Raw genomic sequence first — 13145 nt, 5'->3', positions numbered from 1 at the left:
AATTTTAAAGCATACGAAACATTTATTTGCACAAGACCATCACATCAGAGAGGAAGAGGCGATAATTGAGAACGTTCAAACCCTAATTCCTCGTATATGATTGGATGACAGAATACGTTTTGTGACCACATCCCAGTTGTATATTCTCTCATTGGTCTGCTACACATTTTACCGGATCCCACCCCTGTCTTCTTCGTTTCTGTCATTTCTCCATGGCCGCTGTACCTGCTGCTACGGGAGAATGGCGGAGGTCAGTCGGAGATTGGGGAGCGGAGTTTACAGATTTTCAGCTATCAGAAACGCACCGACTCACTCCATACCCTGCGCCGAAGATCGACCACACGAAACGATGTCAGTAGCAGCAGCATCAACCTCTATAATTGGAGCCAGAACCTTTAAAGCCAAGGTAACCGGACAAGGGATTTACGAATGTCACCCGGTGTCAACAAGGGACAGTCAGGCGAGTTCCTGGGAACCTGAACGTAACAACCTGAAAGAGAAGGCACAGGAATGCACGGAGACAGAGCACATTGATCAAATACTTTCTAGGTTAAAACATGAGAACAGACTGGGGTATGGGACATTACTTTGGTCAAGTCGTGATTTGCTTTTATTAGACATTAATGCTAAACCCGCTATCACATTAGCAACTGTTCAGGATAGTGAGCTCAGACGGTCACCATTGTACCTGTGGCCCAGTGTACAGCCTCTGTCCAAGGGTAACCTCGTAACAGTGCACAGGATGATGTGTTGGAATAGCAGAGGTGTTGTCATGGCCACCTTACACCCTGAAATCTTTGGGTCACCTCAGCAGCTCCAAGCATTCAGCACGGTCATGCTGGCAGAGCAGCAATCAGGCCGGTTTCGACCTCACCCACAGGTCCTGTACTCCACCAGGACTCACAGCTGGAGGAGCAAAAACAACCAGTCAGACTTCCCGCCTCTTCACAGGAGCAGAACGGCCTACTACGACATCCTCCGAGTGTCCCCAAGCGCCACCCAATCCCAAATAAAAACAGCATATTACAAGCAGTCGTTCATCTACCACCCAGACAAGAACCCCGACAACGAGGAAGCCACCCAGCGTTTCTCTGAGATCACTGAGGCCTATAGCGTGCTGGGGAGCATGGCCCTGAGGAGGAAGTACGACCGCGGCATCCTCAGTGGGTCAGACATCCGGGGGGCAGGGCGACCCTCGGACCGGGAGGCCACCTCCAGCAACAGAGCCTCTGGCCCACAGCAGCATCAACAACAGCAGAGATCCCGACGGTTCTCCAACGTTGGAGGGAAAGCCATGTTTGACTTTGATGCCTTCTTCCAGGCTCACTATGGAGAGCAGCTGCAGAGGGAGAAGGAGCTGAGGGCCAGAAGGGCCCAGTACCAGCAGAAACAGCAGCATGATTATAAGCAGTGGAAGCTGGGGAAGATGTTGGAGATTACTGTAGGGGTACTGCTGGCCATGGGAGGAGTCATCTTCTTCAGTATCACCAGGTCCTGAAATAGAAATAAACCAATCTGTCCCTACCTAACTGTTGAGGTTCTGTCTTTGTGAAACACTTCAAGCAACCACTTGTCCAATGTTTCAATTTCTCTCTCTTCCCAGGTTATTTTCACAATAAACCGTTGAGCAGACAGTGATGTTGTTAATGGGCCCTACTCTCCACAGTGTCATTATCAGGACTGATACCAGACTTTAGCCTACTTCCTTTCTACACAAATGATTATAGCCACACATACATGGCCGAGCTCTTCTAAAAACTCAAGCGACAGTTGTTTTATACAGAGATGATTTAGTTAGTTAAGCAGGATCCCCATTAGCTGTTGCACATGCAGCAGCTCCTCTTCCTGGGGTCCACACATTTACATGGAGCTTTTAGTGATTTAGCAGACTCCTATCCAGAGTGACTCACAGCAGTACATTCACCTTAAGATAGCTAGGTGGGACAATGACATGTCACAGGCATAGTAAGTACACGTTTCCTCAATGAAGTAGGAGGTGGTGGAGGGTTTATTTACAATACTCTGAAGTGGTAGGGTTTCAGGTGCTTTCGGAAGATGGGCAGGGACTCTGCTGTCCTAGCTTCATGGGGAAGATGGGCAGGGACTCTGCTGTCCTAGCTTCAGGGGGAAGATGGACAGGGGACTCTGCTATCCTAGCTTCAGGGGGAAGATGGGAAGGGACTCTGCTGTCCTAGCTTCAGGGGGAAGACGGGCAGGGGACTCTGCTGTCCTAGCACCAGGGGGAAGATGGACAGGGACTCTGCTGTCCTAGCATCAGGGGGGGGAAGATGGACAGGGACTCTACTGTCCTAGCATCAGGGGAAGATGGACAGGGACTCTGCTGTCCTAGCATCAGGGGAAGATGGACAGGGACTCTGCTGTCCTAGCTTCAGGGGAAGACGGGCAGGGGACTCTGCTGTCCTAGCACCAGGGGGAAGATGGACAGGGACTCTGCTGTCCTAGCATCAGGGGGAAGATGGACAGGGACTCTACTGTCCTAGCTTCAGGGGAAGATGGGAAGGGACTCTGCTGCCCTAGCATCAGGGGGAAGATGGGAAGGGACTCTGCTGTCCTAGCTTCAGGGGGAAGATGGGGAGGGACTCTGCTATCCTAGCTTCAGGAGGAAGATGGACAGGGACTCTGCTGTCCTAGCTTCAGGAGGAAGATGGACAGGGACTCTGCTGTCCTAGCTTCAGGGGGAAGATGGGAAGGGACTGCTGTCCTAGCTTCAGGGGAAGGGACTGCTGTCCTAGCTTCAGGGAGAAGATGGACAGGGACTCTGCTGTCCTAGCTTCAGGGAGAAGATGGACAGGGACTCTGCTGTCCTAGCTTCAGGGGGAAGATGGACAGGGACTCTGCTGTCCTAGCTTCAGGGAGAAGATGGACAGGGACTCTGCTGTCCTAGCTTCAGGGAGAAGAAGATTAATATAAAATAGTAAATTACAATGACACAACTGAATTGCGGTTGTTTCTAGAGATCTGGGAGGATGACTTCATCCCTGTTTCTATTGGTTCAGTCAGATACAGTGAATAGAGGTCTGATACTCAGCACTGGTTTAGAATAGAACTATTGTACAGTTTGGCTAGGGACTACAGTGTTGTAAGGACTGTGGAATATACAGTAGGTCATTTCTATTTTATTGATTTATTTAACCTCTGTAGTAGTACTGTAGTCTCTACCTCTGTAGTACTGTAGTCTGTACCTCTGTAGTAGTACTGTAGTCTGTACCTCTGTAGTAGTACTGTAGTCTGTACCTCTGTAGTAGTACTGTAGTCTGTACCTCTGTAGTAGTACTGTAGTCTCTACCTCTGTAGTAGTACAGTAGTATCTGAAATGCAGAGGAGGCTTCTGAGGGGAGGGCGGCTCATAATAACGTGTGGAATGGAAGAATGGTATCAACCACATGGAAACCATTGAAACCATGTATTTAATACCATTCCACTCCAGCCATTACCACGAGCCCATCCTCCCCAATTAACGTGCCACCAACCTCCTGTGCTCAAATCCCAGACAAGTGTATGCTGGGATGTTATTACTGTGAGGTGGCAGGTACCCTAGTGGTTAGAGCATTGGACCAGTAACCCAAAGGTTGCTGGATCGAATCCCTGAGCTGAAAAGGTAAAACTAAAAAAAAAGTTAACCCACTGTTCCCCGGTAGGCCATCATTGTAAATAAGAACTAGTTCTTGCCTGACTTACCTGGTTAAATACAATAGGCCTAGAAGACCAGTCAATAAGCATATCTTTTGTCCACTAGAGGGCTCTGTTCTCCATCAGTTCAAAAAACAAGCCTTTTCTCATGGAGTTTTACTGAGTAGTGTTCAAATCAATATGTTTGTGTTGTGATATAAGGGGATTGGTGCTAGATCAAATGTCCCGTGGGTTTGCTTAGAAACAGAAGACAGGACAGGGCCGTTGTAACAGTTTTTTCTCACGTGTTTTATTCACAGAAATATATAAAAGGACTATGTGAAGTACATCACTTTGTACAAAATTTCACAAACTCAGCCGGACAACAGAAAACCACCAGCATTAAGAGGAAGTCCGTCACCAGCCTCTGATATGTGAACAAGTCTGCTGTGACTCACCGGCGACACTGAGCACAATGGAGAATGACGTCAAATTTAAAACTCGATAGGAAACAGTCACGTACAACGGGCTGAGGAATACTCTTGAAAAATACGATTTGAATTGTACCTGCTGTCAGTCGGACTACGGGGAAACGGGCGTCGTCGCCATAACGACCACGCTAGACAGGACAGGAAGTACAGCATTTTCTAATTACAAAATGCAATTTCAATAACAACCTATTGTCGATTCAGCCTTCGGAGGGGGGACTACCACCAGACCATCTGAACCGTTCTAGGTCCCTCCCACTAGAGTTCACCAGCAGGTCGCACACACAACAAGGCAGCGGTGCCGTTACGTAGCACTAAGTCCCCCAAACTATGTTCCTCAAGTCCCCCAAACTATGTTCCTCAAGTCCCCCAAACTATGTTCCTCAAGTCCCCCAAACTATGTTCATCAAGTCCCCCAAACTATGTTCATCATGTCCCCCAAACTATGTTCCTCAAGTCCCCCAAACTATGTTCATCAAGTCCCCCAAACTATGTTCATCATGTCCCCCAAACTATGTTCATCAAGTCCCCCAAACTATGTTCCTCAAGTCCCCCAAACTATGTTCGCAAGTCCCCCAAACTATGTTCATCAAGTCCCCCAAACTATGTTCCTCAAGTCCCCCAAACTATGTTCATCAAGTCCCCCAAACTATGTTCATCAAGTCCCCCAAACTATGTTCCTCAAGTCCCCCAAACTATGTTCCTCAAGTCCCCCAAACTATGTTCATCAAGTCCCCCAAACTATGTTCATCATGTCCCCCAAACTATGTTCCTCAAGTCCCCCAAACTATGTTCATCAAGTCCCCCAAACTATGTTCCTCAAGTCCCCCAAACTATGTTCATCATGTCCCCCAAACTATGTTCCTCAAGTCCCCCAAACTATGTTCATCAAGTCCCCCAAACTATGTTCCTCAAGTCCCCCAAACTATGTTCGCCAAGTCCCCCAAACTATGTTCATCAAGTCCACCAAACTACATTCATCAAGTCCCCCAAACTACAGTCGTCAAGTCCCCCAAACTACAGTCGTCAAGTCCCCCAAACTACGGTCGTCAAGTCCCCCGAAATACGGTCGTCAAGTCCCCCAAACTATGTTCATCAAGTCCCCCAAACTATGTTCATCAAGTCCCCAAACTACGGTCGTCAAGTCCCCCAAACTATGTTCATCAAGTCCCCCAACCATCTCACAAAGAGGAAGTCCAGGACCAGGTTCAGGAAACACAACTGTAGCACATCAAACATCACAAACATCAGTCTTCAGGCTGTACATAACATCAGATATTAGTCAAACCTAGAACAACCCTCCGTCCCCTCAGGATCTGTTGTTTTCATACTGTAGCTTACAACTATAACTGCCATAGATGTTTACATCACCATCGCTTGGCTCTCAGACGGTTGTCTTGTAGGTGCTTGCCATCGTATAGGGGCTCCTGAGTGGTGCAGCGGTCTAAGACCCTGCCTCAGTGCAAGAGGCATCACTACAGTCCCTGGTTCGAATCATAAGCTACATCACATCTGACTGTGATCGGGAGTCCCATAGGGCGGCCCATAATTGGCCCAGCGTCGTCCAGGTTTGGCCTGAGTTAGGGCCGTCATTGTAAAGCTACATCACATCTGACTGTGATCGGGAGTCCCATAGGGCGGCCCATAATTGGCCCAGCGTCGTCCAGGTTTGGCCTGAGTTAGGGCCGTCATTGTAAAGCTACATCACATCTGACTGTGATCGGGAGTCCCATAGGGCGGCCCATAATTGGCCCAGCGTCGTCCAGGTTTGGCCTGAGTTAGGGCCGTCATTGTAAAGCTACATCACATCTGACTGTGATCGGGAGTCCCATAGGGCGGCCCATAATTGGCCCAGCGTCGTCCAGGTTTGGCCTGAGTTAGGGCCGTCATTGTAAAGCTACATCACATCTGACTGTGATCGGGAGTCCCATAGGGCGGCCCATAATTGGCCCAGCGTCGTCCAGGTTTGGCCTGAGTTAGGGCCGTCATTGTAAAGCTACATCACATCTGACTGTGATCGGGAGTCCCATAGGGCGGCCCATAATTGGCCCAGCATCGTCCAGGTTTGGCCTGAGTTAGGGCCGTCATTGTAAAGCTACATCACATCTGACTGTGATCGGGAGTCCCATAGGGCGGCCCATAATTGGCCCAGCGTCGTCCAGGTTTGGCCTGAGTTAGGGCCGTCATTGTAAAGCTACATCACATCTGACTGTGATCGGGAGTCCCATAGGGCGGCCCATAATTGGCCCAGCGTCGTCCAGGTTTGGCCTGAGTTAGGGCCGTCATTGTAAAGCTACATCACATCTGACTGTGATCGGGAGTCCCATAGGGCGGCCCATAATTGGCCCAGCGTCGTCCAGGTTTGGCCTGAGTTAGGGCCGTCATTGTAAAGCTACATCACATCTGACTGTGATCGGGAGTCCCATAGGGCGGCCCATAATTGGCCCAGCGTCGTCCAGGTTTGGCCTGAGTTAGGGCCGTCATTGTAAAGCTACATCACATCTGACTGTGATCGGGAGTCCCATAGGGCGGCCCATAATTGGCCCAGCGTCGTCCAGGTTTGGCCTGAGTTAGGGCCGTCATTGTAAAGCTACATCACATCTGACTGTGATCGGGAGTCCCATAGGGCGGCCCATAATTGGCCCAGCATCGTCCAGGTTTGGCCTGAGTTAGGGCCGTCATTGTAAAGCTACATCACATCTGACTGTGATCGGGAGTCCCATAGGGCGGCCCATAATTGGCCCAGCGTCGTCCAGGTTTGGCCTGAGTTAGGGCCGTCATTGTAAAGCTACATCACATCTGACTGTGATCGGGAGTCCCATAGGGCGGCCCATAATTGGCCCAGCGTCGTCCAGGTTTGGCCTGAGTTAGGGCCGTCATTGTAAAGCTACATCACATCTGACTGTGATCGGGAGTCCCATAGGGCGGCCCATAATTGGCCCAGCATCGTCCAGGTTTGGCCTGAGTTAGGGCCGTCATTGTAAAGCTACATCACATCTGACTGTGATCGGGAGTCCCATAGGGCGGCCCATAATTGGCCCAGCGTCGTCCAGGTTTGGCCTGAGTTAGGGCCGTCATTGTAAAGCTACATCACATCTGACTGTGATCGGGAGTCCCATAGGGCGGCCCATAATTGGCCCAGCGTCGTCCAGGTTTGGCCTGAGTTAGGGCCGTCATTGTAAAGCTACATCACATCTGACTGTGATCGGGAGTCCCATAGGGCGGCCCATAATTGGCCCAGCGTCGTCCAGGTTTGGCCTGAGTTAGGGCCGTCACTGTAAATAAGAATTTGTTCTTAACTGATTTGCCTTGTTAAATAAAACATAAAAAGAAAAACATACAATATAGCACTTGGTGTCTATGTGTAAAATAACCAACTTATATTCTGCATTGTCCCCAACACAACAGTCCATATACGCCTGGAACCAAAACATGGCCTGGTTCCTCTCTAGGTTTCTTCCTAGGTTCTGGTCTTTCTAGGGAGTTTTTCCTAGGCACCGTGCTTCTACACCTGCATTGCTTGCTGTTTGGGGTTTCAGGCTGGGTTTCTGTACAGCACTTTGTGACATCAGCTGATGTACGAAGGGCTATATAAATACATTTGATTTGATTGGATGATTATGCATTGAATTTGATTGGATTACAGGAGCAGCCATCGCTGGGAAAGTGTTGCCAGTTCACCTTGTTGATATGTGACTGGGAATGCTGAGCAGGGTTCTGCTAGTGGGATCAAGTTTTCCAGTCAATTCAGGAAGTATTGGAAATTCTCTTTAATGTTTTTGTTTTTAATAAGACGGACAACTTGGAATTAGAATTGGGATTCTGAATGAACTGGAAATTCAAAAGGAATTGACCTCCAACCCTGCATGTTTTTATCCCTCTGACCTGATGTCATCACGGCCAATGAGACGGCCACAGTCATATCAGGTCAAAGGTCCTTCGTGACTGACAGGCACTAAGATCTTTTGACACTAAGATAATATCCATCTCTCAAACAACACTTAACACAGCCTTACCATTCTTTTTTTTTTTTGGCAAAGCTATAAGAGAAGAAACGGGGCTGTACTTTCCCCTTGGGGACAGTGAGGATATCTGGGACAGACTACAAGCAGCTTCACAAACATTAGAGATATGCTCAGAAGGGCCTGGGGAGGAAAACCATTTATTTAGGGTCGCTTCACCTCTTGATCACTTAGCAGGGGGGTTGACAGAGGCTTTGTTCTTAGGGAACTGTGGGTAGGGAGGACAGGGTGGTGTTCTTAGGGAACTGTGGGTAGGGGGGACAGGGTGGTGTTCTTAGGGAACTGTGGGTAGGAAGGACAGGAAGTGGTGTTCTTAGGAACTGTGGGTAGGGGGGGACAGGAAGTGGTGTTCTTAGGGAACTGTGGATAGGGAGGACAGGAAGTGGTGTTCTTAGGGAAATGTGGGTAGGGGGGACAGGAAGTGGTGTTCTTAGGGAACTGTGGGTAGGGAGAACAGGAAGTGGTGTTCTTAGGGAACTGTGGGTGGGGAGGACAGGAAGTGGTGTTCTTAGGAAACTGTGGGTAGGTAGGACAGGAAGTGGTGTTCTTAGGGAACTGTGGGTAGGGAGGACAGGAAGTGGTGTTCTTAGGGAACTGTGGGTAGGGAGGACAGAAAGTGGTGTTCTTAGGGAACTGTGGGTAGGGAGGACAGAAAGTGGTGTTCTTAGGGAACTGTGGATAGGGAGGACAGGAAGTGGTGTTCTTAGGGAAATGTGGGTAGGGGGACAGGAAGTGGTGTTCTTAGGGAACTGTGGGTAGGGGGACAGGAAGTGGTGTTCTTAGGGAACTGTGGGTAGGGAGGACAGGAAGTGGTGTTCTTAGGGAACTGTGGGTAGGGAGGACAGGAAGTGGTGTTCTTAGGGAACTGTGGGTAGGGAGAACAGGAAGTGGTGTTCTTAGGGAACTGTGGGTGGGGAGGACAGGAAGTGGTGTTCTTAGGAAACTGTGGGTAGGTAGGACAGGAAGTGGTGTTCTTAGGGAACTGTGGGTAGGGAGGACAGGAAGTGGTGTTCTTAGGGAACTGTGGGTAGGGAGGACAGGAAGTGGTGTTCTTAGGGAACTGTGGGTAGGGAGAACAGGAAGTGGTGTTCTTAGGGAACTGTGGGTGGGGAGGACAGGAAGTGGTGTTCTTAGGAAACTGTGGGTAGGTAGGACAGGAAGTGGTGTTCTTAGGGAACTGTGGGTAGGGAGGACAGGAAGTGGTGTTCTTAGGGAACTGTGGGTAGGTTGGACAGGAAGTGGTGTTCTTAGGGAACTGTGGGTGGGGAGGACAGGAAGTGGTGTTCTTAGGGATATATTTAAATATCAGCTGATGATGAGGGTGGCCAAAGAGCCAACAGACTGGCATACAGTCTAATACTTCCTTGTCACATTGGAGAAACACATTGGAGAAACATGTCCATCCACACACAGCACTCGCCAGCCATCCATGGCCTTTCACCTATTGGGTCCAAATTCCTGCACTTCCTGTGTCTCAGCCAATGAGAGCTCCCGGGATTGGTTGTGCCCAGTTTCAGTAGAAGGAGTACTGGTTCTCCACAGCTCTGGCCCTGCGTGTTCCGTCTGTCTCCTGGTAGTCCTCCGAGGCACCACTAGAGGGATCTAACAGACGTTCTGAGCTGTTGCTCCTGCTAACCAGCCCCTCGCCTCCTCCTCCTCCTCCTCCTTCTTCTCCTCCTCCTCCTCCTCCGCTGCCTGGCTCACCACGGGAGAGGGAAGGAAGAGCGGTTGGTGAGGATGAGGAGCTGGAGGAGAGCTGAGTGTCGGAGGGGGGCCCTGCTGGCTGTGAGACCCCGGGGAGATGAAGGGTTGGCTGGGCTGGGTCAGTACGGCAGCCTTGGTCCCTGGGTGGGGTTGGGAGCTGAGGCACGGTCACATCTGTGTGAGAGCAATAGAGAGAGACGGGATATCTGTCTGTAAGAAAAGAGAAGTGTTTTTAGAGGCCTGATACAGTTCATTTTATAAACTGTCTCTCCCTGTCTCTCTCCTCTCTCCCCCCCCTCTCTCTCTCTCCCTCTCTCTCTCCCTGTCTTCCCCTGCCTCTCCCTGTCTCCCCCCTCTCTCTCCCTCTCTACCTCTCTCTCTCCCCCTCTCTCTCCCTGTCTTCCCCTGCCTCTCCCTGTCTCCCCCCCTCTCTCTCCCTCTCTACCTCTCTCTCTCCCCTCTCTCTCCCTGTCTCCCCCTCTCTCTCCCTCTCTACCTCTCTCTCTCCCCCTGCCTCTCCCTGTCTCCCCCTCTCTCTCCCTCTCTACCTCTCTCTCTCCCCCTCTCTCTCCCTGTCTCCCCACTGCCTCTCCCTGTCTCTCTCCTCTCTCCCCCCCTCTCTCTCTCCCTCTCTCTCTCCCTGTCTCCCCACTGCCTCTCCCTGTCTCCCCCCCTCTCTCTCCCTCTCTACCTCTCTCTCTCTCCCCCTCTCTCTCCCTGTCTCCCCACTGCCTCTCCCTGTCTCCCCCCTCTCTCTCCCTCTCTACCTCTCTCTCTACCTCTCTCTCTCCCTGTCTCCCCACTGCCTCTCCCTGTCTCCCCCCTCTCTCTCCCTCTCTACCTCTCTCTCTCCCCCTCTCTCTCCCTGTCTTCCCCTGCCTCTCCCTGTCTCCCCCTCTCTCCCTCTCCCTCTCTCTCCCTGTCTTCCCCCTGCCTCTCCCTGTCTCCCCCTCTCTCCCTCTCTACCTCCCTCTCCCCCTCTCTCCCTGTCTTCCCCTGCCTCTCCCTGTCTCCCCCTCTCTCTCCCTCTCTACCTCTCTCTCTCCCCCTCTCTCTCCCCCTCTCTCTCCCTGTCTCCCCACTGCCTCTCCCTGTCTCTCCTCTTGCACAGGAGGGCATTCATCCCTTGCCAGGTGAGGGTGTGGGTAAGTTCACTGTGTTGGGGCAATTTCACTGCGTTTCTGTGTAGTAGTTAAAACATTTAAGACTGAAGGAAAAATATCAATCTGTCTGTGAGGTCATCCCACTGAAAGGTGTTTTTTTTAATTTTTTAGGCGTACCTGTGGGGGTGTGTTGTTTGGGCGTACCTGTGGGGGTGTGTGTGTGTTGGGCGTACCTGTGGGGGTGTGTGTGTGTTGGGCGTACCTGTGGGGGTGTGTGTGTTGGGCGTACCTGTGGGTGTGTGTGTGTGTGTTGGGCGTACCTGTGGGGGTGTGTGTGTGTGGTTTGGCCATACCTGTGGGGGTACCCTGTACTTGTACGTAGGAACGCAGTGTGATGTCAGCGGAGCCCCCCGACTCCAGAGGGATGGGGTGGGCATGGAAGTGCCTGAGCATATCTGACACGGTGTGGAACCACAGATGATGAACATGACACTGACCGTTACCATTCACCGACAGACGCAGGTGCTGGGGGGCAGAGAGAGGAGGAGAGAGAGGGGGAAGGAGGGAGGGAGGGAGGGAAGGAGGGAGGGAAAGAGGGAGTGGGAGAAGGAGGGGGAGAAAGAGGGAGGGGGAGAAAGAGGGAGGGGGAGAAAGAGGGAGGGAGGGGGAGAAAGAGAGAGAGAGGGAGGGAGGGGGACAAAGAGGGAGAGAGAGAGGGAGGGAGGGGTGAAAGAGGGAGAGAGGGAGAGGGAGAAAGAGGGAGGGGGAGAAAGAGGGAGAGAGGGAGAGGGAGGGGGAGAAAGAGGGAGAGAGGGAGGGAGGGGGAGAAAGAGGGAGGGAGGGGGAGAAAGAGGGAGAGAGGGAGGGGGAGAAAGAGGGAGGGAGGGGGACAAAGAGGGAGATGGAGAGGGAGGGAGGGGAGAGAGGAAGGGGGAGAAAGAGGGAGAGAGGGAGAAAGAGGGAGGGAGGGAGGAAGGGGGAGAGAGGGAGGGGGAGGGGGAGGGGGAGAGAGGGAGGGGAGGGGGCAGAGAGAGGGGGAGAGGGGGAAGGAGGGAGGGAGGGAGGGAGGGAAGGAAGGAAGGAGGGAGGGAGGGAAAGAGGGAGTGGGAGAAAGAGCGGGAGAGGGAGGGGGAGAAAAAGGGAGAGAGGGAGGGAGGGGGAGAAAGAGGGAGGGGGAGAAAGAGGGAGAGAGGGAGAGGGAGGGGGAGAAAGAGGGAGAGAGGGAGGGAGGGAGGGGGAGAAAGAGGGAGGGGGAGAAAGAGGGAGAGAGGGAGAGGGAGGGGGAGAAACAGGGAGAGAGGGAGGGAGGGGGAGAAAGAGGGAGGGAGGGGGAGGGGGAGAAAGAGGGAGAGAGGGAGGGAGGGGGAGAGAGGGAGGGGGAGAAATAGGGAGGGAGGGGGACAAAGAGGGAGAGAGAGAGGGGAGAGAGGAAGGGAGAGAAAGAGGGAGAGAGGGAGAAAGAGGGAGGGAGGGGGAGAGAGGGAGGGGAGAAAGAGGGAGGGAGGGAGGGGGGGAGAAAGAGGGAGGGGAAGAAAGAGAGAGAGGGAATTATGAGTAATATACACTGCGTATATCAAACATTAGGAACACCTTCCTAGTAATGAGTTGTCTCCTCCCCTCAGAACACCTTCCTAATAATGAGTTGTCTCCTCCCCTCAGAACACCTTCCTAATAATGAGTTGTCTCCTCCCCTCAGAACACCTTCCTAATAATGAGTTGTCTCCTCCCTCAGAACACCTTCCTAATAATGAGTTGTCTCCTCCCCTCAGAACACCTTCCTAATAATGAGTTGTCTCCTCCCCTCAGAACACCTTCCTAATAATGAGTTGTCTCCTCCCCTCAGAACACCTTCCTAATAATGAGTTGTCTCCTCCCCTCAGAACACCTTCCTAATAATGAGTTGTCTCCTCCCCTCAGAACACCTTCCTAATAATGAGTTGTCTCCTCCCTCAGAACAGCTTCCTAATAATGAGTTGTCTCCTCCCCCAGAACACCTTCCTAATAATGAGTTGTCTCCTCCCCTCAGAACACCTTCCTAATAATGAGTTGTCTCCTCCCTCAGAACAGCTTCCTAATAATGAGTTGTCTCCTCCCTCAGAACACCTTCCTAATAATGAGTTGTCTCCTCCCTCAGAACAGCTTCCTAGTAATGAGTTGTCTCCTCCCCCAGAACACCTTCCTAATAATGAGTTGTCTCC

The 13145-nt window shown here is 51.6% G+C and overlaps 2 protein-coding genes across 3 annotated transcripts in view; one reads left to right on the top strand and one right to left on the bottom strand.

The window, feature by feature from the left end:
* The first annotated feature begins 12 nt into the window (after window positions 1-12).
* dnajc30b (DnaJ (Hsp40) homolog, subfamily C, member 30b) lies at window positions 13-1634 on the top strand. Its single transcript, XM_024407651.2, has one exon. The coding sequence runs from the start codon at window positions 242-244 to the stop codon at window positions 1496-1498; it is 1257 nt and encodes a 418-aa protein (XP_024263419.1). The 5' UTR covers window positions 13-241; the 3' UTR covers window positions 1499-1634.
* A 6659-nt stretch (window positions 1635-8293) lies between these two features.
* LOC121839297 (SH2B adapter protein 2-like) overlaps window positions 8294-13145 on the bottom strand; it is a 57679-nt gene continuing 52827 nt past the window's right edge. For both annotated transcript variants that reach the window (XM_042297702.1, XM_042297703.1), the window contains exons 8-9: window positions 11301-11472; window positions 8294-10054 (exon numbers count right to left, since the gene is read on the bottom strand). In XM_042297702.1, coding sequence (XP_042153636.1) covers window positions 9654-10054; window positions 11301-11472 — 573 coding nt within the window. In that variant the 3' untranslated portion in view covers window positions 8294-9653. The remainder of the gene's footprint in view (window positions 10055-11300; window positions 11473-13145) is intronic.

The sequence above is a fragment of the Oncorhynchus tshawytscha genome, linkage group LG14 (genome assembly GCF_018296145.1).
Source record: "Oncorhynchus tshawytscha isolate Ot180627B linkage group LG14, Otsh_v2.0, whole genome shotgun sequence".
NCBI lineage: Eukaryota > Metazoa > Chordata > Actinopteri > Salmoniformes > Salmonidae > Oncorhynchus > Oncorhynchus tshawytscha.
This window is presented reverse-complemented; position numbering and strand designations above follow the sequence as displayed.

Excerpts from the sequence above, each read along its gene's own strand:
- dnajc30b (XM_024407651.2), top strand. The coding sequence starts at position 242 with ATGGCGGAGGTCAGTCGGAGATTGGGGAGCGGAGTTTACAGATTTTCA.